This window comes from Dendrobates tinctorius, unplaced genomic scaffold, assembly GCF_039654945.1.
Source record: "Dendrobates tinctorius isolate UK_male_01 unplaced genomic scaffold, ASM3965494v1 ptg000205l, whole genome shotgun sequence".
In the NCBI taxonomy this organism is placed as follows: domain Eukaryota; kingdom Metazoa; phylum Chordata; class Amphibia; order Anura; family Dendrobatidae; genus Dendrobates; species Dendrobates tinctorius.
Window position 1 is genome coordinate 7,971,445 of NW_027361872.1, and position 23,526 is coordinate 7,994,970.

Genomic DNA, 23,526 nt, shown 5'->3' on the forward strand with positions numbered 1-23,526 from the left:
GCATCTAAAGGGTTGGACAGACTGAAATAGCTCTTTTTGGCATCTCACTAGTGCCCGATGAATGAAATTGCAGAACACCGATGGGTGGCCATTGTAGCTAAGGACCTATTAAAGGACTATAGTGCTGCCATCACTATACGCCTATGAGACAATGCCTAAATACGAAGCCTCATAGGTTGCTGGTCAAAATTGTAAATTTATCTAATACACAACAAACGTTTTCTCTTGAACAGTGGCTACATACAAATAAGTGTAATCTCGAAATGAGCGATAATAATTAAAAGGTAATAAAACATTAAAAAAGCATTTTGTATTACTGTAATAGGGCCAACAAACAATTATGCTGACTTTAGAATTTACACTGCATAAATCCATGCAACATTTAAAACGCTATAAAAAATAAATAAATATATTGAAGGAATCACAGTTTTTTCAATATATCCTTAGAAATAGTTAAGAAAAGTTAATATAAAAAGTTATTTGCCTCCAAATAATCAATAGAGAAATGTAACTCATTAGTATTACACAAAAATACAAGTCTTCATATAATTGCGTCAGAAGGAAAAAAAATATTGTTCTCTGATGCCAAGGGCCCAAATTTGGCTATAAAGGCTTTCCTTTTAAGGAGTTAAAGGTAGACATTCACTTTAAGCATTTCAAAAAATATATTGGATTTTACTTTTAAGAGCGGAACCACCTCCAAAAGTAATCAAAGGGGAACTTTTTTATATTGATAACTAGGAAACAAGAGTGCCCATTAGACTTTTTATCAGTCTCTTTTGTCTTTTCCCCAATTATTCAGCAAATTTGAGAAGGGTAGTATAATAGGGGCTATTCGGGACATTTCTTGTTTTTTGCTATGGGGTTAAAAAATTTCAGGCAGATAGTAGCTAACTACCTGACAATTATACCCAACGTTGATCTCTGCAGGGTCACAGACCGCTCCTGCGGCTAATCTGCTGTTTCATTTGACTTCACCAGAGAAGCTCTTCCTCTTCCGGTCTGCTTTATGAGCAGAGCATCACTGTCGACATCATGCTGACTGACAACAAGCTCCCCACAGTTAGGCAGCAGGAAGCCGGTTGTCAATTGACATGACATTGTCAGTGACACCCTGTCAACACAGCAGAGTGGAAGAGAAAGAACTGCTCTGTTGACGTGAGGTCAAAATGTAACAGCAGGATCGCTGGCAGGGGCGGTCTGTGACTTCTCTGCGCCAACAGAGATAGGCACCAGGCAGAATAGGCTTATAGGATTACTTGATATAAAATTAAAAGATAACATTTTAACCCAGTTTATCTCCCACTGCTGCTATAATGGTCCTCGCAGATCTCTGCTAAATTCTACAGTGATGTTGTGCAGTTCATGCGCACATGACAGTGACCTATCAATGGTGTCAGAGGCAGTAACATTCACATAGATGGGTCATCCCACTGTAGAAAGTAATCAGAGATTGACAATGACCACCAGAGTGGCATTGCTGGAATCAATGGAGGGTAAAATCACATTCTGCTAATGGCTTATTTTCCTAAAAAGGAACCTGTCACTAGAAAAAAATGCCATTAGTCTGCAGATATGGGGATAATCTGCAGGTTAATATCCTTACTAACATGCCCAGCTCCAGATTTAGCTGAACGCTGCAGGGAGAAAATTAACTTTATTCCCCCCAGCAGTGTTCTGATTTCAGTCAAAGGGGTGGTGCCGGCATGGGTTCAGTCACTGCTCTGAGTATAAAGAGTTGCGGCTGTAACTGCACCCCCGGCCCTGACTGACAGCCGGCCGCAATGCAGAGCGACTGTAAGTCAGTGCTGGGGGAGCAGTTATAGATGCTGCTCTCTATACTTAGAGTGGTGACTGAACTAGTGCTTGGCTGCCCCCGTAGATGAAATTGGATTGCTGCGGAGAGAAATAAAGTTTATTTTTTCCCCGCACCTTTCGTCTAAATGCTGCGCTAGGCAGGTTAATAACGCTATTAACCTGCAGATCAACCCCATATCTGTAGGTTAATAGTGTTTTTTCTGGTGACAAGTAGTGATGAGTGAATATACTCGTTGCTTGGGTTTCCCCGAGCATGCTCGGGTGTCCTCCGAGTATTCTGGCGTGCTTGGAGATTTAGTTTCTGTCGATGCAGCTGCATGATTTGTGGCTGCTGGACAGGCTGAATACATGTGAGGATTGCCTGTTTGTTAGGGAATTCCCACGTGTATTCAGGCTGGCCCGCAGCCGTAAATCATGCAGCTGAGGCGATGAAAATTAAATCTCCGAGCACGCCGAAATACTCAGAGGACACCTGAGCATGCTCGGGAAAACCCGAGCAGCAAGTATGCTCGCTCATCACTAGTGATAAGTTCCCTTTAAATACTCAAAACTTTTCAATTTAAGCCCTTATTAGGACAGTGCCCTCTAGATGTGCTCAGATTGGGTTCAAATGCCCCATAAACAAGGGCAACCTATTCTTCTGACAGTTTCCCTATAATTACAAACCTGCATGGTCAAAAATTAAGAAAATGTAAATGATCATATAGATCCTTTTAAATCTTTATTTTTTTTTTTTTTTTTAAATCCTACTAATGACAATTATATAACTACACAAGTATAATAATGGCAAATTATCATTAAATAAATACAGTGCAATTGAAAAACTTAAATGATAGGATTTGACAACTCATTGACTAAGTATAAGTTATGTCTGTCAATACCTCCCTTATAGACGGCCCTTGGTATTTTCTAGGTCTGCCCCTGCTCAAGTTTAACAAGCTTTGAAAAGATCTATTAGTATATTTAATCTCAAGAATATTTTGGTACCTAGCTGTGTTGAAAACAAAATGAATAACGTTTTCATCCATTTTACTGTTACCTGACGCAGATTTCTTGTTACTTTCACATCATGCCAGTTATTGTCATTAAACTTTCCATTCACCGGTTCCACCAAGGCCTCAAAGGCCCCTGACCCCAAATTAATGACCAAAGAGACGGCTCCATTTTTTAAGGCCAGATTGACATAATCTGCCGATTTTCCCGTGTGAAGCATCAGTCCGTTCCTCTGAAGGGTTTTAAACGACAACGTGATTTCATCGCTGCTGCTCTGAATTGGGTTTTGCGATAAATCATAGCAGAAATACTCGGACCCTTTAAATGTGGCGATGTACTCTTCCTTTCCTGCAAAAAAAAAAAAATATATAATATATGAATGTAACATCTGATGCATATAAAGTGGGTTAAATTCAGTCATTTAATAGCCTAGCTTAAAGAAAAAAGAAAGAAAAAGAAAAGGAAAAATAGAAGAAAATTGCTTTACTTTGAAAGATATAACAACATCCATTTCAATGGAACTGACAAGTTATGTTAAAAGCATTGCCAATTGTATAAATGGCTTAAGCAACTAAACAAATATCTCATCCATATACAGAATGAGATTCTTTCCTTATAGACGGACTGAACTGTACTTTTGACTATCAGTTCATGGTACAATCAGCTCATTATTTTTATGCATGAGCTCATTAAAAAAAAAGAAAAATTAAAATACAACCTCAGCAGCTTAGAATCCCTTTCAACTTATTCAGTTCTTAAAAAAGCGCATATATTATAGTGATGAAATATAGAATTTATTTTTTGCTTCACTCTTACATTTTTAGATAATGGTCATTATAATAATAATAATAATAATAATAATAATAATAATAATATAAATAACTAATAATAATAATTAGATTGTGTATTACGCTAAAGGGAACATGTCATTGTCAAAAAATGATGTTAACCTGCAGATATGAGGTTAATCGGTATGCTAGAGTTCTAAAGGCAGGCGTGCTGCTGGGGGAAAATGAACATTATTCCTCCCTGCGGCCTCTGGCATTCAAAGAGGCGCAGCTACAGCCACCGCTCAGTACATAGTCAACGGTGGCTGTAACCACACCCCGGCACTGACTGACAGCCAACTCTGTACTGATACACTGCTGAGCTGGCTATCAGTCAGTACTGGGATGTGGTTAAAGATGCAGTCTCTATGTAACCCAGAGGCTGCCTGGATTAATAATTTTTATTTCCTCCTGGCAGCCGGTCTTTCAGTGCAGTAACCGCATGGCTATAAAATGCTATTAACCTGCTGATTGACTCCATATTTGCAGGTCAGTACCATTTGGGAAAAGGGTCCCTTTAATAAGTTATTCCTGAAAAATCTAATGTATAATGTGATCTAATATTTACATCAAGCTTGTCTTTATTACTTCCTTATAAATCAGATTTTACAACAATAAATTTAGATAGAAAAACATTCTAAAAGAACGCTAGCAATTGGACAGATTTATTTAAAGAGTTGTTTCCCATAATTACAACAGATCTACAGCATAGGTCGTCTGATTTCTGTAGATCCCAACAATGTAACTAGGCACGGACTGGCCCACAGAAGAAAAGGAGAATTCTCCGGTGGGCCACTGTGCAGGAATGTGCCACCACCCACTTATATGAGCAATAGTTGGCACAATACACTTGATTCACCATATACAGGTAAATGCAGCATCTTATTAATTTAACAATCAACCCAGTTTATTGCTATGGAATTTTGTGAATAAGGATAGAGTCATATTTGCATGCAGCTGAAAAGTGGGTCTCTGGAGTCTCAGTTCAGACACATATTACTTGCCTTTTACATAGATTATAAGTTTTGATTATAGAAAGGTCGCCTTAAATAATGTTCAAAGTTTAGCCTGTAGGTGCATTTACACCAATTTAATAAATAAGTGGACTAAAGTGTTGTTGCTTTTGTGCCCTAATTGAGTCCAGAAAGAGAGAACTAGTTTTTTCTCACAATTGGTCCTTTTTTGGACCTCGTAGATGCCCTCCTCATTGCCTTGCACTCTTCTAATGCTGCAGTGTCAAAGCTGCCTCTGTTTGCAACACTGTAAAGCGCATAGTTTCGTCCAGCGGCACAATAAACTAAGAAAAATAAAAACAATTTAACACCCTGTATAATTTTTCAGGTAAACCCATTGCACTGTGTGACGTCTTTTGTTTTCAGGCCGATTGCGCGAGAAACTAGCACTTACCCCGTGCAATGATGTATCGGTTCTATAACCTTTCAAATAATGAAAAATTGTCCATTATCTTTCCTTAAGACCAGGGAATCATTTTCACTTTAAACATAGCCAACAAAACAATGGCAGGTAACTTTTCATCTTAAAATTAGTACGACCAACATTAGCAAGTCAAAGAGCTTACGTCGGAAATACCTGCTTACCGCACACTATAATTATAGGCTAGTCAAAGGAATCATTTTACTGTGAATGACCGAGTCTGAGTAAAATCAGCTTCTCCAGGGCTTAGAAAAGATTGGAAAAAGCTTTTAAGAAGGTTAACAGTTTGTACGTATCACGCCTTCCTTAAGTATTCAAGGCTAAATCTTGTGAGCTAATGGTATTTTCCTTGAGAAAGAGAATGAAAAGCCAATTCAGCATGTCTGCACCTTCCATAAAAGGCAGCTTCATATGTCACTAAAGATCTGATCAGCCCGGTAGCCGCAGACAGACTCAGTCTAAAACACCTTCCCGGTGGAAGTGAAATCATTGTCTGTAATATCTGAATTTTCATGGTCCTCCTCCCTTTATTCAATCAATAGGCATAGATTAGATGCTGTACTTCTTTTCATATACACATTTAGAATATGACCCTCATTGTACTATGAAACTGATGAAGTATTATTAAAAAATTGATTTTTTTTAAATGGTCTCCAAATCGCGGTACTTAAAAGAGAAAATTCCTTATTTGAAGTTGTTGATAATGTACAGTATTTACTGGACTAAGGTTATGATTTTAGAGCAATTTAGACTTCTTCATATAGGCTGATAGGTAGTAGGCTGGCAATCCGATCCATAACAATCAATGACTGCACACACCATGATATCTAACTACAAAGAATTTTGTTTGCGGTATCAAAAGAAAGTTTACCATTATTCTCACTACAGGTATGAATTCTAAGTATTTGTTTCCTCCATAGGTTTCCCAAGAGTGAAAATTACAAATTTTGCTATACTTATCTTCCGCAAGTTTAGCAATGTCTCTCCGCAACTGATGATGTCACAAGTATGATCGCAGCAACCAATCACTGGGCACAGCAGGAGATCGTTGAGCCCAATGATCGGTTGCAGTGATTATTAACAGGTCAGGCAAATTATATCATTGCGCCACTGGCCACAACTGTGCACTGTCTGATGTTGCAAGCAGAGGCAGCCTTAGAGCAGTGCTTGCAAGTTCTATAGAACAGAGCTTGTAAGTGCTGCACACCTTGCCTAGGAGACCGCCCACTGCTGAAAGACTGAAGAAGTGGCCAGTAGCCTAGGAAAAAAGCAGTAAACCATAACAATAAAACTCCCTCCATTCTTGAGAACAGAGAGGATTTTAATAAAAAATAAATTGCAAAGTTCACGTTTTTACAAGCACTTTGCCATTTCAACGATTCATGATGAGGATCAAAAGAAGTAAAATGCCCAACTATGTGATATTCCAGAAAGTTTCCATTCTCAGTCTCTCAATAAAACAAAATCTACCTTTTAAAGAGGTTTTTGAACCCAAAAAAACTGATGGCAAATTACAATACGCTCACTTTATGATTAGTTAGGATATGACTTCTGGGATACTGAGGGCAGTGATTATAGAAAGGATATGTCCTTGTGGGTAGGTGGAGCTGGAATGGCAAAGCTTTGTCCCAATCTTGATTGATTCTGTACAGTCTTTTAAAAATCAACTTATAAGAGGTAGACACTCAGTAAAGTGTATTTAGAGCTTTCCAATCTATTTTTGAAATGTATTTTATCATGTGGTTAGAAATACTGTAAATCCCGATATATACATTCTGTATATGAAAAGAATATATTACAAAGGTCATAAAGAAAAGTGTCGGTTTTTGTGCATCATCTACTACTGTATACTAAACGACATACGTTCTTGGGCAGGTAAATATATAGTTCTCATAGTGGGCTCAACCCTATTATTTTCTAAAACACTGCCATTCTCCAGTCAATAGGATCTCATTCTGTCGTTGGAATACCATGCAATTTTACACATGCTAGTCATTTAGCATAGTGGTACAATTGCATCTATTTCTAAGTAAATGGTCGAATTTTACAGAAAACATACAGAGCTGCCAAAATGTAATTTATTTATATAGCAAAGTCATTGAAATAAAAAGGCAGCAGTCATGGCTGCTACCCATCAGGGCAATCATGATACAAGTCAAATCTCCCAATATTCATATGGTATGCCATACATATAAAGTTCTTCCTATGATATTGTATATACAGTAGGTACGGAAAGTATTCAGACCCCTTTACATTTTTCACTGTTTGTGTCATTGCAGACATTTGGTAAATTCAAAAAATTTCATTTTTTTTTCTCATTAATGTACACTGCACCCCAAATTGACTGAAAAAAAGCAGAAATCTGGAAATTGTTGCAATTTTGCTAAAAAAGAAAAACTGAAGTATCACATGGTCTTAAGTACTCAGACCCTTTGCTCCGACACTCATATTTAAGTCACATGCTGTCCATTTCCTTGTGATCATCCTTGAGATGGTTCTACTCCTTCATTGGAGTCCAGCTGTGTTTAAATAAACTGATAGGACTTGATTTGTAAAGGCACACACCTGACAATATAAGTCCTCATCTCTCAAAGTGCATGTCAGACCAAATGAGAATCATGAGGTCAAAGGAACTGGCCAAGGAGCTCAGAGACAGAATTTTAGCAAGGCACATATCTGGCCAAGGTTAGAAAAGAATTTCTGCTGTATTCGAGGTTCCTAAAAGCACAGTGGCCTCCATAATCTTAAATAGATGAAGACTGGGACCACCAGAAGTCTTCCTAGACCTGGCTGCCCAGCCAAACTGAGCAATAGTAGGAGAAGAGCCTTGGTGAGAGAGAGAGGTAAAGAAGAACCCCAATATCACTGTGACTGAGCTCCACAGATGCAGAAGAGAGATGGGAGAAAGTCCCACAAAGTCAACTATCACTGCGGCCCTCCACCAGTCGGGCCTTTATGACAGAGTTACCTGACGGAAGCCTCTCCTCAGTGCCAGACATATGAAAGCCCGCATAGAGTTTGCTAAAAAGCACATGAAGGACTCTCAGACTATGAGAAATAAGATTCTCAACATTCTCTGGTCTGACAAGATGAAGATATAACTTTTTGGTGATAATTCTAAGCGGTATGTGTGGAGAAAAACAGGCACTGCTCATCACCTGCCCAATACAATCCCAACAGTGAAACATGGTGGTGGCAGCATCATGCTATGGGGGTGTTTTTCAGCTGCAGGGACAGGACTACTGGTTGCAATTGAAGAAAATATGAATGCGGCCAAGTACAGAGATATCCTGGATGAAAATCTCTTCCAAAGTGCTCTGTACCTCAGACTAGGACAACGGTTTACCTTCCAACAAGACAATGACCCTAAGCATACAGCTAAAATAACAAATGAGTAGCTTCAAAACAACTCTGAGACCATTCTTGACTGGCCCAGCCAGAGCCCTGACCTAAACCCAATTGAGCATCTCTGGAGAGACCTGAAAATGGCTGTCCACCAACGTTCACCATCCAACCTGACGGAACTGGAGAGGATCTGCAAGAAAGAATGGCAGAGGATCCCCAAATCCAGGTGTGAAAAAGTTGTTGCAACATTCCCAAGAAGACTCATGGCTGTACTAGCTCAAAAGGTTGCTTCTACTCAATACTGAGCAAAGGGTCTGAATACTTATGACCATGTGATATTTCATTTTTTTTTTTAATAACCTTGCATAAAGAGAGTGCATTAATGAGAAAAAAATGAACTGTTTTGAATTGACCAAATGGCTGCAATGAAACCAAGAGTGAAAGATTTAAAGGGGTCTGAAAACTTTCCGTACCCACTGTATGTTTTATTTTATGTGCGTTTGTCTATAGTTGTACTACAGGTGGACTTTCAAGCATAGCACTCAAATTAATATCTTTAGAACAATTACAATCAGTCTGAATGTCTCAAGGTGTTTATTGAAATTGATAATGCTCTATGATGTGTAAGATGAACTAGTTGAATGGTAAGTTAATTCTGTATAAATCTTGTAAGCCCTGAGGCTACTGTGGCGCCCCTGAGGCTCAGTCGCCACAGAGGTACTGCACCTCCTCCTGAAGCACCTGACCACACTCCAACACCTGCACCCCACACCACAAAGTAGAGTAGCAAAACACCTTCAGCAGCTCCATGCTTGGAGTATAGCAAAGCACCCCTTGGTGGCTCCCTGCTTGGAACACGAAACATGCTGGGAGGTGGGTGGAGTTTAGTTTGCACCAAAAGAGTGGGAAGAGTTGAGTCAGTCAGTCTTTCAGTGAGTGAGTGAAGATGTAGAAGGACAGAGTGTGAGACAGAAAAGATCCCCGAGAGAGGGATGGAAGAGGGAAGTGCTGCAGCAGGCCACAGTGATCTGGGTCTGCTGGCACAGGAAAGAGACAGAGGAAGAAAGCTTGATTCTCCATTGGAAAGAAGGATTAGCATGGAACGTGAGGAGAATAAGAGAATAAGGACCAGGGTTAGAGGAGAACCCTTTTCAACTTCTAAGTGCAAGGCCGGGGAAAGAGGAGAGTAGAAAATGTGAAAGATAACAGAAAAGAAATGTATTGCTAGAAAATGTGTCACTCAAGCTGATAGTGAATTTGCTTCTATAGCACTTTAGATTAGGCAGCATAGCTTTAAATATAGATAGACAGTTAAATTGTTTGTAACGTTCAATAATGAGTGCCTCTCATATTGAGAAGATTAGATAAGATATGTTCATTATGCAAGATAAAAATTTGTAAGTTCCTGTATTGTCAACTTTGTTTCCTTGCAGCCCGCAGACTTGCTGTGTTTAACAGGGGGTATGTGGCGCCCCTGAGGCTCAGTCGCCACAGAGGTACTGCACCTCCTCCTGAGGTGTGGTGCCCCACCATCCAGGTAAGGTGGAAGCACCTGACCACACTCCAACACCTGCACCCCACACCACAAAGTAGTGTAGCAAAAGCACTTTTGGCGGCTCCCTGCTTGGAGGATAGCAAAGCACACCATGGTGGCTCTCTGCTTGGAACATGAAACATGCTGGGAGGTGGGTGGAGTTTAGTTTGCACCAAAAGAGCGGGAAGAGTTGAGTCAGTCAGTCAGTCTTTCAGTGAGTGAGTGAAGATGTAGAAGGACAGAGTTTGAGACAGAGAAGATCCCCGGGAGAGGGATGAAAGAGGGAAGTGCTGCAGCAGGCCACAGTGATCTGGGTCTGCTGGCACAGGAAAGAGACAGAGGAAGAAAGCTTGATTCTCCATTGGAAAGAAGGATTAGCACGGAACGTGAGGAGAATAAGAGAACAAGGACCAGGGTTAGAGGAGAACCCTTTTCAAGTTCTAAGCGCAAGGCCGGGGCCCGGTCCCCGAGGTTGTAAGGATACTAATGGTCCTGCAGCAGACACAAGAGGAATAGAAGTAGTGACCACTTTATTCCCACCCAAGACTTGGGGGCACAACAGCAACATATTAGTGAACCGGGATTTAATAGCAAGGAGTCCCCGAAGCAGGCTACAGCTGTCTGCCGTACAAGTAGAGTTCATAGGAACATCTGACAGGAGGAACTCCAGTATAACTCAGTACTAGGAGTACAGTACTAGGAGTCCTTCACTCCAAGGCGCTTTAAGAAGAGACGTTCAGAAAAGGCACATATGTTGGTGGAGTGTTGTAAGGGAGTATTCCATCTGTCCTGGAAGCTGACTGAGTCCCTAACCCCGAGGACACGGCATGGAAGCGGGCACCTGTTTGCACAACAGACTGTGAGTAAAGCTTTGGAACTACATGCCCTGGTGTCCTCCACTTATTCCTGCGCCAACCTGCCCTGCACCGCTACATCCCTCGCACCTGACACTACATCATCTAAGTGTCACTTCACCTACACTGCCCTGGGACTACAGCCCTGCCTTTGGAGGGCTATAACATCACTGCTGCACCACACCATCTGTCCCGGAGGATCTGTCTGCAGCGTCAGCTTACATCTCTATTGCCGAATACCACAGGTGGCGTCACGAATCACTTATAAACTTTCACTACCACTACCATCAGCACACTGAAACAACCCCTTTTACAATGGGCGCCCAGGGCAACGGGCCGGGTCCCAGCTGCCGTGACATCTCCCACTGAAGCTCATCGGGCCCGGTACCGAGTACCCCACAGCCCTGGGTGTGAGGGCGACCCACTACACCACAATTTTTTGTAGAAGTACTGATTGATTTTAACTATTAAGTGGCAGCTGCAGTCCACCCAAAAGCATAAAACTCAGTACATTGCTTTTGATGATAGCTGTAGCTAATAAATTACTAAAGTAATAAGTAAATCAGCATTTCTGCTAAGTTTGAGGGTAGCCCAAGCCTAAGAGGCCCCTCTCATGTATGTAGACATTTAGAGGATTCTTCTGTTTTGTACAATCCATAATCTCTAACTTTGTTGGATGATCAATGGGGCACTCACTGACTGAGGCCCCTCAACACTCATTCCATGCCCTGTCTAAGTCCTTAAGCCGCTGCTGTATCTAAAGACGTCTTTCTGGTGTTTGAGGATCCATCTACCAGGTTTGAGAAACTTTTCTGAAGTGCTGATTTCCTGGAGGTGTCTCTGCACCTGGGAGATCCATCAGCTCTTCCTGTAGCTTAAGGGAAGTTTTCCTTTGTCTAGGAGAGTTGGTAAGTATGATAGCATTTGTGTTATAAATTGACACACCATGGCAATGTGTTTCCACTTATCTATCTATCTATCTATCTATCTATCTATCTATCTATCTATCTATCTATCTATCTCTCTCTCTCGCTATCTATCTATCTATCTATCTATCTCACCAACAGATCAGAATGGACGGCACAGCTGAGCAAACTCCAGGAATAATTTCTTTGACTAGGCACTGGTTCAGGGATTTTGGGTGCCGCATCAGAAGAATGCAGAAAATCACCAACTCCAGGAAATAAAGTGGCTTCAGGCACTCACCATCCCATAATGTTCCTTTATTCGGTAAAATACAACAACAGCATGGAGGCAGAAAAAGCAGAAAAGTGGAGACGCACTAGATGACAGCTGTTTGATGCACACAAGTGCTTCTACAGGTACAGCACATCCATATTCTTCACAGCATTAACAATAGGTTCCACATTGTACATTTCTTCTTCTTCCATGTACTACTCTCTCTGTCACACAGCACATACCCGAGTAGGACCATATCGTACGGTTCCTCAGCATCCTGCCTGTTCAGCTCTGCTACGGTTAGATGCTCCCTAGTCTATTTCACCCCAGACCTGAGAATATCAGCCTCCGAAGTCAGCTGCCACATGGTGAGTGACCTGCCCTTCTGTACTGTCTCCTGCAGTGTGCAGCATCTTCCCGATCCAAACTCCCTGCATCTGGGGGTTCCCTCTGCTGTTTCGCCCCGAATCTGAGGGAATCAGCCCATGCGATAAGTTGCCACATTATGGAGCCACCTGCGTCCCCGTACTGCCACTGTTTCTGTCTTAAGCTTCTGTTCAAGGACTGCTGTGGCCTGCTGCTGTTCTGATATTTCAACAATATGTCCAAAAGTTCACAAATGGCACTTCAATATGAATAAGAAACACTTGGTGGCAACAATTTAATGAGCCAACCACTAAGAAGCGAACCAAAACATAAATTTAAAAGGCATTTTTTATTTGAAAGGTTAAATACATAAAAAGGATCACATATCCATAATTCTATCAGAACATACCCCAAAAGGGGGCAACAGCAGGAAAATACAAATTCATTGATACAGTCATTTAAGAGGTATAAATGCATCTCGTACATTATAAAGGTATCCACAAAATATCCATATATTAGGTGCCGATATAATAAGTGCCAATATAAGCATCTATCATAAAATAATTTTCTTTGGGACCCAAAAACCTCCTTATAATCAATGTAAAATATTCATCAGCATATCATCATTATCCCTTTATTAGGGCCTCATTAGGAAAATAAACCGATAAATCACAATAATATTTTATCTTATAAAGTGCTATTAGTGCCTCAGGATATCTCCATACAAAGTGCGTTCAGTGCCTGCATATAACCCACAATGGTGACACCTGGAGAAAAAAAGATTCATATATTACCTAATGGAGTGCAGATGAAGTATCCCGCTGTTGTCCCCAGTGCCCCATTATGGACATGTGGTCCTTTTTAAGTAATTAACCTTTGAAATAAAAAAATATCTTTTAATTTATGTTTTGGTTCACTTCTTAGTGGTTGGCTCATTAAATTGTTGCCACCAAGTGTTTCTGCTGCTGTTCTGGTGCTGTGGATGGCTGGGCTTCTCCCTTAACAAATGTTGCCTGTGCTGGCAATTTGGGCACCCTGGCTTGACTAATTCCTTTGAGGAAGTTCTCTCTTTCTTAGCTGCAGCTGTCCCCTCCTATGTTTAACTGCTTTCTAACTGTTTTCACTATCCTATATTACATCTACCATACTGCCCCCATCTAATGGCCAGAAACGGGTACTACACTTTCCCTAATAACAGGTACACAAAATAACAAATACAGTGCATTGCGAAAGTATTTGGCTCCCTGGAACTTTTCAACCTTTTCCCATATATCATGCTTCAAACATAAAGATACCAAATGTAAATTTTTGGTGAAGAATCAACAAGTGGGACACAATTGTGAAGTTGAACGAAATTTATTGGTTATTTTAAATTTTTGTGGAAATTCAAAAACTGAAAAGTGGGGCATGCAATATTATTTGGCCCCTTTAACGTACTACTCTATTGCACCACCTTTTGCTGTGATTACAGCTGTAAGTCTCTTGTGTTATGTCTCTATCAGTTTTGTACATCGAGAGACTGAAATTCTTGACCATGCTTCCTTGGCAAACAGCTCGAGCTCAGTGAGGTTTGATGGAGATCGTTTGTGAACAGCAGTTTTCAGCTCTTTCCACAGATTCTCAATTGGATTCATGTCTGGACTTTGACTTGGCAATTCTAACACCTGGATACGTTTATTTGTGAACCATTCCATTGTCGATTTTGTTTTATGTTAGGGATCATTGTCTCGTTGGAAGACAAATCCCCGTACCAGTCTCATGTCTTTTGAAGACTCCAACAGGTTTTCTTCAAGAACGGTCCTGTATTTGGCTCCATCCATCTTCCCATCAATTTTAACCATCTTTCCCGTCCCTGCTGAAGAAAAGCAGGCCCAAACCATGATGCTGCCACGACCATGTTTGACAGTGGGGGTGGTGTGTTCAGGGTGATGAGCTGTGTTGCCTTTACGCCAAACATATCTTTTGGCATTGTTGCCAAAAAGTTTGATTTTGGTTTCATCTGACCAGATCACCTTCTTCCACATGTTTGGTGTGTCTCCCAGGTGGTTTGTTGCAAACGTTAAGCAACACTTTTTATGGATATCTTTGAGAAATGGCTTTCTTCTTGACAATCTTCCATAAAGGCCAGATTTGTGCAGTGTAGGACTGATTGTTGTCCTATGGACAGACTGTCCTACCTCAGATGTAGATCTCTGCAGTTCATCCAGAGTGATCATGGGCCTCTTGGTTGCATCTCTGATCAGTCTTCTCCTTGTTTGAGATGAAAGTTTAGAGGGACGGCCTGGTCTTGGTAGATTTGCAGTGGTATGATACTCCTTCAATTTCCATATGATCACTTGCACAGTGCTCCTTGGAATGTTTAAAGTTTTGGAAATCATTTTGTATCCAAATCCAGCTTTAAACTTCTCCACAACAGTATCACAGACCTGCCTGTTGTGTTCCTTGGTCTTCATGATGCTCTCTGTACTTCAAACAGAACCATGAGACTATCACAGAGCAGGTGCATTTATATGGAGACTTGATTACACACAGGTGGATTATATTTATTATCATTATTCATTTAGGAAAGCATTGGATCATTCAGAGATCCACAATGTTTTTAAACCCTTTTTTTTAACTTTTGGCATGCTTCAATAGTCTCCATGGGAGACTAGAAGCTGCCATAGCCCGATCGGAACTGCTATATAGAGATGATGAGTAGATTGCCTCTATATAGCAGATTTACTCACTTGCTATGAGCATTGACCACTGGGTAGCACTCATAGCAAGCCAGCACTGACAACCATAGAGGTCTCCTGGAGACCTCAGGTTGTTATGCCAACACACTGGTGACCCGTGATCACATGACACGGGTCACCGGTGTGTGTATTTCTGGCATAATTGCCAGAAGCTCTTGTTAAATGCTGCTGTCAGTTTGACGGTGGCATTTAACTGGATAATAGCGATTCCACCCGCTGTTATTATGGGCACATGTCAGCTGTTCAAAACAGCTGACATGTCCCAGGAAAAATGTGGGCTCACCACCGGAGCCCACATCAAAGGGAGGGAGTCCGACATTGGCGTACTATTACACCCAATGTGGGAAAGGGGTTAATCTCACATCATTCCACTAAAGCACCACTCAAGCGTTTTTTTTTGTATTTCAGTGTTGGAATGTTGCCACTAACCTAACTTCCCTGACCTTAGTGTTATACAGTCATGGCCAAAAGTTTTGAGAATGACACAAATATTATATTTTCACATGATCTGCTGGCCTCTGGTTTTTATGTGTGTTTGTCAGATGTTTTTATCACATACAGAAATATAATTGCAATCATATTATGAGTAGCAAAAGGTTATATTGACAGTTAGAATGAGTTAATGCAGCAAGTCAATATTTTGCAGTGTTGACCCTTCTTCTTCAGGACCTCAGCAATTCTCCCTGGCATGCTCTCAATCAACTTCTGGATCAAATCCTGACTGATAGCAGTCCATTCTTGCAAAATCAATGCTTTTATTTTGTCTGAATTTGAAGGTTTTTGTTTGTCCACCCGTCTCTTGATGATTGACCACAAGTTCTCAATGGGATTAAGATCTGGGGAGTTTCCAGGCCATGGTCCCAAAATCTCTATGTTTTGTTCCCTGAGCCATTTAGTTATCACCTTTGCTTTATGGCAAGGTGCTCCATCATGTTGAAAAAGGCATTGTTGATCGCCAAACTGCTCTTGGACGGTTGGGAGAAGTTGCTCTTGGAGGACATTCTGGTACCATTCTTTAATCATGGCTGTGTTTTTAGGCTAGACTGAGAGAGAGCCCATTCCCTTGGCTGAGAAGCAACCCCACACATGAATGGTTTCAGGATGCTTGACAGTTGGCATGAGACAAGACTGGTGGTAGCGCTCACCTGGTCTTCTCCGAATAAGCCATTTTCCAGATGTCCCAAACAATCAAAAAGGGGATTCATCAGAGAAAATGACTTTACCCCAGTCCTCAGCAATCCACTCCCTGTACCTCTTGCAGAATATCAGTCTGTCCATGATGTTTTTCCTGGAGAGAAGTGGCTTCTTTGCTGCCCTCCTTGAGACCAGCCTTGCTCCAAGAGTCTCCGCCTCACAGCGCGTGCAGATGCACTCACACCTGCCTGCTGCCATTCCTGAGCAAGCTCTGCACTGCTGTTAGCCCGATCCCGCAGCTGAAACACTTTTAAGAGACGGTCCTGGCGCTTGCTGGTCTTTCTTGGGCGCCCTGGAGCCTTTTTGGCAACAAGGGAACCTCTCTCCTTGAAGTTCTTGATGATGCGATAGATTGTTGACTGAGGTGCAATCTTTCTAGCTGCGATACTCTTCCCTGTTAGGCCATTTTTGTGCAGTGCAATGATGACTGCACGTGTTTCTTTAGAGATAACCATGGTTAACAGAAGAGAAACAATGATGCCAAGCACCAGCCTCCTTTTAAAGTGTCCAGTGGTGTCATTCTTACTTAATCATGACGGATTGATCTCCAGCCCTGTCCTCATCAACACCCACACCTGTGTTAATGGAGCAATCACTGAAACGATGTTAGCTGGTCCTTTTAAGGCAGGGCTGCAATGATGTTGAAATGTGTTTTGGGGGATAAAGTTCATTTTCTAGGCAAATATTGACTTTGCAAGTAATTGCTGTTAAGCTGATCACTCTTTATAACATTCTGGAGTATATGTAAATTGCCATTAGAAAAAATGAAGCAGTAGACTTTGTAAAAATTAATATTTGTGTCATTCTCAAAACTTTTGGCCATGACTGTACTTACCAGCCGCAGTCTTCAGCTGTTCTCAGAGTCAGTCCAGCTATCTTGTGACTACAACTACTGACTGACCAGAAGTCAGAGATATGGTCACGATTACTTAGTGTACGTCTATGAGAGCCTCATTCTAGCATCGTTCTGGCTTTCATAGACTTACACTGAATTGTGACTTCTTGATCGCCCAACAAACACTGTAGGTCAATCCAAAAGATAGGTCCTCATTTTGTCCTCTTCTATCCCTCGGCTGAACTTGAAGAAATTGTCTTTTTTTTAACCAAGCTAATGATGTAATTAAGAAATACAAATTTCCAAGAAAACCACTAAAGGAAGTGAGTTCAGTCACAAACTATAAATGTCCAATAAATCTTTAGAAAACTTCTTTTCCAGCCACCTCACATTATTTTTAGCTTGTACAATACCATTTTTGACAAGAGCGCAGTCTTGCAAAGTATATTACTAATTGAACAACAATAAGGTCCGCTGCCCTTTTGGCTTTGGTGGCAATTTTTTGACAGGGCACCAAATGATTTAATATACCAGGTAAACGGCACCTGTGACTCTTAACCATGTAATAATCTGGAACAACTACTATTCCCCGGTATATTAAGTGAATTTTCTGCTTATATATTGAGCGCTGTATCTGAAGTAAAAAGCACAGGAGCTTCTTCCTCTTTGTCTCCTCAGCACTGAGCTCTTGATAATATTCAGTTGCTATGGACAGCTGTTGCCATAGTGATACTTTTAGGATCTCTTGCGTGTTGCATGTTGGTACTTTAGGGTTCATTTTACAACAATGCATTAAGGATTGAGAAACATTCTGAACCACAGAAAGTGTAGTAAGGTCACAGAATTGTCACCAGTGGGATCGGGAAATTGCAATTGTTTTTAAGCAAAAGGTTTGGATGTGTTAATTATTAATTATTTTTTACTTTGGTTATAAATTTTTGGTTCTACCTGCGAATTATCTAATGTGCATATGGGGTTTGCAAGCAAGTGGCAGTAGATTTGCAGACTTCTCAGTTTGGGAGATTTAATATTCTGAGTCTCCTTGACGAGTCAGGAGAATTGGCAACAATGACCAAAACTTGTATGGAAATTTCTCAAGGAACATTTCAAATGTTGAACCTAGATGGTTAGATGAGTAGTGCATAGTTCTTCGTTTCATAACCAACTTTTTGGTGTATGACATATCTTAATTTGAATCTGACTTGATTGAAGCTTTAAGGGAATATTCACACTGTTTTTTTTTGTCCTATTGCCTTTTGAGCGGGTCTGCTCCAAAAAAATGGTTGAAAAAAATGCTAATAAAACCAGAAAAAAAATAATGGTCCTGTTCATTTGCATGGGAAAACAACCTCCTGTTCATATGTTCAGGTTTTTATTCAAATGAAGTAACATACATTCCTCAGGTTTTTAACTAGCCAGAAGCTCAATACTGTACAACTGAAGTTAATGGGAAGGCTACCAATTATGCCATTAAAATAAAAAAATATCAAGTAATCATTTGTGAGTGACAAAAAAAAAATTACTGAAAAAACATTTTAGGTTTATAAAACTCCAGAAAAAAACAATTCCTAAAGGGCCTTCGGCCTTAAAAACAGACATTTTTGACCGCCGAAAAAAGAAGCAGTGTATACATACCCTTACATGTACTCATTTACTGCATATTAGGGCTCATGCAGACGACCGTGTTATTGGCCCGAATGTGATTTGAAAAAAAATTGAATCTTGCATGTTTGATCCGATATTTAAATTGCACTCGGCCATGCAAGTCAATGAGTCAGTGGAAAACATTGGACTGCACTGGGTTTACATCTGAGTGTAGCTTGATTTCTTCACACTGACACAATTGAGAAGATGGAGACATTTTCTTTCTCCATCTTCTCCTCACCCAAGAGAATTGGATCACACTTTGATCACACTATGATGAGTGTTTGATCAGAGCAGAGGGTCATTTACATAGTCGGCCCGATTCTCTAGCATAAGAGACTTTGTAGCTGTTTGCACCTAGCCTTATAAAAAGGAATTATGGAATTTAGGAAAGCTACATAAATATGTATGTAGAGAATATGTACTGCAGAAAATGGACCAAAGCAGCACAATGAATGCAAATCTATAGACAGTGAGGCCGAATTATGTGGAAAGTGAAATTAATAAATAACTACGAGTCCAATTAACAATAAGCTTTGTCAAAAGCAAACACGTTTTTCTGAGAAAAATAAGATAAATGAGATGTCTTAGGGAACCTCTGCCAGTTAATTTAACCTCTTTCATTAGAATATCTCCATTTCTGTGACACAAGATAAGGGTGAAAGATTATTTCTTAACTTTCCTTCTTGCAATGGAAAACATGAAGCCTTTAAAAAAAAAAAACACCACATCTAGCTAATTAAGCTGATCACTGACGAGCCGACATATTTTCTATTAGGAAAGGGGAAAAACTCCAGAGCAATAAATTGAGCAGAGTGAATAGGTAATTAGGCGCACAATTCCTGTTATTGTTAGCAGTGGGCGATTGCCTCTCTCCCTTAACACTATACTGAAAAATCTACATATCTGCTCTTAGCACTGTTATTCTGGAGCCGCGCTTGGTTTTCATTAATTTAACACAACATTTTGAGTTGTGAAAGAATAGATGTAGAAAAACTGAGTTTGGTATTTAATTCTTCCATGTAACACTTATTATCCATTGTCAAAGATACAGCTGTATATAAGAAATGATCAAAACGATTCACAGGACCCTGACCCAGCAGCCACCACACTATATCGGTAGCAAATGGCCACAAACCAGAGCCCTGTGAGCCTCCTCGAAATCTCCAGCATCTCTTCTGACTTATAGGCCTGGTTTGGCGTAATCATTACGGTGCACTGCACACATCATGTTGTGCTGATCTTACTAACCCGAATAGGTGTCGGACATGCTTGCAAGTTGGAGGAGGTTCGAAGCGCTCTTGATGGTAGCCTTTTACTACCAACGTTGCCACTGCACAAAGGTCCTCTGAACCTTTTTGCTCAACTCTACTGTTTATACAATAGGAGGAGGCAGGCGGAGAGGTTCTGGGAGCTGCCAGCATAGCAAAAAGATTAGCAGGGTGGTTTGACAATCATGGAGAATGCCGGTCCAGCTGGTGAAAAACAGCCACGTAGAAGAAAAAGGGGAAGCATCATCTTGGCACTCGCATCCTGATTAAAATGGTAATATTTATTAAATTCAAATAAAAAGACATAAAAGAAACCTGATGCTTTTTTTTATGTTTATATAATAGTAGACTTTAAAGTAGTCCTACTTTTCATCATGCTTAGGGCTCATGCACACAACCATATTATCGGTCCAAGAGCGATCCGACAAAACATCGGATCACACTTGGCTAATGTTCTGCTATGGAGTCATGCTCAAGTCTGATTTTTTTTTTGGACAGAGCCGATGAGAAAAAAATCGCAGCACGTTCGAGTTTAATCCGATATTTGGAAGGCACTCAGCCATGCAAGTCAATGAGTCTGGGGAAACCATCGACTGTACTCTGGTGACATCTGAGTGTGGTCCAATTTCCATCTGCTCATCCGAGAGAATCGAATCACACTATGATCACACTCTGATCAGAGCTTGATTAAAGTGTGATTTGCATAATCGACCAGATTCTCTCAGATGAGAAAACATACGCTAGTGTAACAACAGACTAAATGTAACTCATTGAGATATTTGGTTGTATTTCCTGCGGCTTACACCCAAAATCAGCCTTGTGATAATAACAAGGATTGTGATATGTCAGGGACCAAGTGAACAGTTAGTTCTTGAAGTTGATGTATTGCAAACAGGACAAATGGGCAAGTGTAAAGAAATGAGCAACACTAATAAGTGTCAAATTGTGATGTCTAAAGGACTGGGTCAGAGGTTCTCCAAATAGAAGTGATGGGAGGTTTCTATGACATCCAGTGGTTAGTACTAGAGATGATCAAATGTATTAATTAATTTGGATTTGCCAGAAATTTTTGTCTTTGCATTTGTGGGAATAAAAAATGAATGGTGGTATAGTTTAGAAAAATAAAAAACTAAGTGTGAACACGAATACTAAAGATCTATGAAGAAGAACACTGGAAATTTAAGTAGATGACCGGAGAGCTGTGAAGAGAAGTCTGAAACTGTGAGAACAGGGTGTGTAGCTGAAAATAGGAGTTAAAACCCAGGTAGAATTAAGTATATATACTGTATATAAATGTATTTTTTAACCACAAGTTTGTTATGCTCTGGGGTCTGGAGAGACATCAGATCGTAATAAAGCATATTCGAATAGCAAGGAACAAATTTGATGCAAATCAACATTCTCAAATGAATCTTATTATTTCAAAATTTGGTAGAAGGATACCTGATAAACCACCAACAGTCATAGGCACGTAAGGCTTATTGATGACTATTAGAGTGAAGGCAAGCCCTTCTGATGCGATATCAATGCTGGCTATAATAAGAGTCATAATGCACAATACATTACTACTTGTTCTCTATAGGGTTGTGTATGAGCAGACAGCATCTCCAAACAATTAACAGAAAATGAAGAAGAAAGGCGGAAGGCGCGTCAGAGAATGCCTGGCGATACATGTAAGACGGCACTGCCTATTTATGGCACATGACTTAAGGCATATTATTGTTTACTGCTATGGATATCAACACATCTTAGGAGATAAAGGAATCTCTGATATCCTTTGATTAACTGCATACACCTCTGAGCACTTGCACTTTATACTTAAGCGACAATAATAGTAGGTGTGGGATGTAGTTCTTCTTGCTACACCTTAGAGGGGAACGCAGATATCTTTGATACAATTAAGAGGTATATATGATTTCTATATTTACAGATCTTTTTGATGCTACTTAGACAACACACCTGTCACTGCTTTAGCACAATTTTATATCCTTCTCTATATGATCAATATGCTTTTATTTCTATTTTTCCGCATCATATTAAAATCCCTGTTAAAATAATTTTTATGAATTTTGTCATGTTCTTTGAATGTATGAATAAATAAAAGATTTTTTGTATACAATTTATTATATAGGCGGCAATGGTTTCCTGTGCAAGACTTCCTTATTATAAGTCAAAGGGTATGACCAATGCAAAGTAAAGTACCCAGCAATGTGTTTTCAACTGGCTTACATATATATGTGGTCAAAATTGTTGGTACCCCTCATTTAATGACAGAAAAACCCACAATGGTGACAGAAAAAACTTGAATCTGACAAAAGTAATAATAAATAAAAAATCTATGAAAATGAAAAAAATGGAACAAATGAAAGTCAGACATTGCTTTTCAACCATGCTTCCACAGAATTTTAAAAAAAAATAAAACTCATGAAATAGACCTGGACAGAAATGATCGTATCAACTTAATATATTATTGCACAACCTTTTGAGGCAATCACTGCAATCAAACGATTCCTGAAACTGTCAATGAGACTCCTGTACCTCTCGACAGGTATTTTGGCCCACTCCTCAAGAGCAAACTGCTGCAGCTGTCTCATGTTTGAAGGTTGCCTTTTCCAGATGGCATGTTTCAGCTCTTTCCAAGGATGCTCAATAGGATTTGGGTCAGGGCTCATAGAAGGCCACTTCAGAATAGTCCAATGTTTTCCTCTTAGTCTTTCTTCAGTGTTTCTACCTGTGTGTTTTGGGTCATTATCCTGTTGCAAGACCCATGACCTGCTACTGAGACCAAGCTTTCTGACACTGGGCAGCACATTTCTCTCTATAATCCCTTGATAGTCTTGAGATTTCATTGTACCCTGCACAGATTCTAGACACCCTGTGCCAGATGCAGCAAAGCAGCCCCAGAACATAACAGAGCCTCCTCCATGTTTCATAGTAGGGACAGTGTTCTTGATATGCTTCATTTTTCCTTCTGGGACCACAGAGCTGATGTGCCTTGCCAAAAAGTATCATTTTTGTCTCATCTGTCCATAGGACATTCTCCCAGAAGCTTTGTGACTTGTCAACATGTAGTTTGGCAAATTCCAGTCTGGCTTTTTTATGATTTTTTTTCAACAATCATGTCCTCCTCGGTCATCTCCCATGAAGTCCACTTTGGCTCATACAACGATGGATGGTGCGATCTGACACTGATGATCTCTGAGCTTGAAGTTCACCTTTAATCTGTTTAGAAGTTTTTCTGGTCTCTTTTGTTGCCATTCATATTATTTGTCTCTTTGATTTGTCATCAATTTTCCTCCTGCGGCCACATCCAGGGAGGTTGGTTACTGTCCCATGGAGCTTAAATTTCTAAAAAACATGTGCAACTGTGGTCACAGGAACATCAAGCTGCTTGGAGATGGTCTTATAACTTTTACCTTTAACATGTTTGTCTATGATTTTCTTTCTAATCTCCTGAGACAACTCTTTCCTTCGCTTCCTCTGGTCCATGTTGA

General features: G+C 40.2%; 1 protein-coding gene across 11 annotated transcripts in view; it reads right to left on the reverse strand.

Annotated features, from left to right (window-relative positions):
* Positions 1-23,526, reverse strand: part of NRXN1 (neurexin 1) — a 1,899,875-nt gene that overhangs the window by 1,194,756 nt on the left and 681,593 nt on the right. For all 11 annotated transcript variants that reach the window (XM_073553976.1, XM_073553975.1, XM_073553974.1 and 8 more), the window contains one exon: positions 2,858-3,159. In XM_073553976.1, the coding sequence (XP_073410077.1) occupies positions 2,858-3,159 (302 nt within the window). The remainder of the gene's footprint in view (positions 1-2,857; positions 3,160-23,526) is intronic.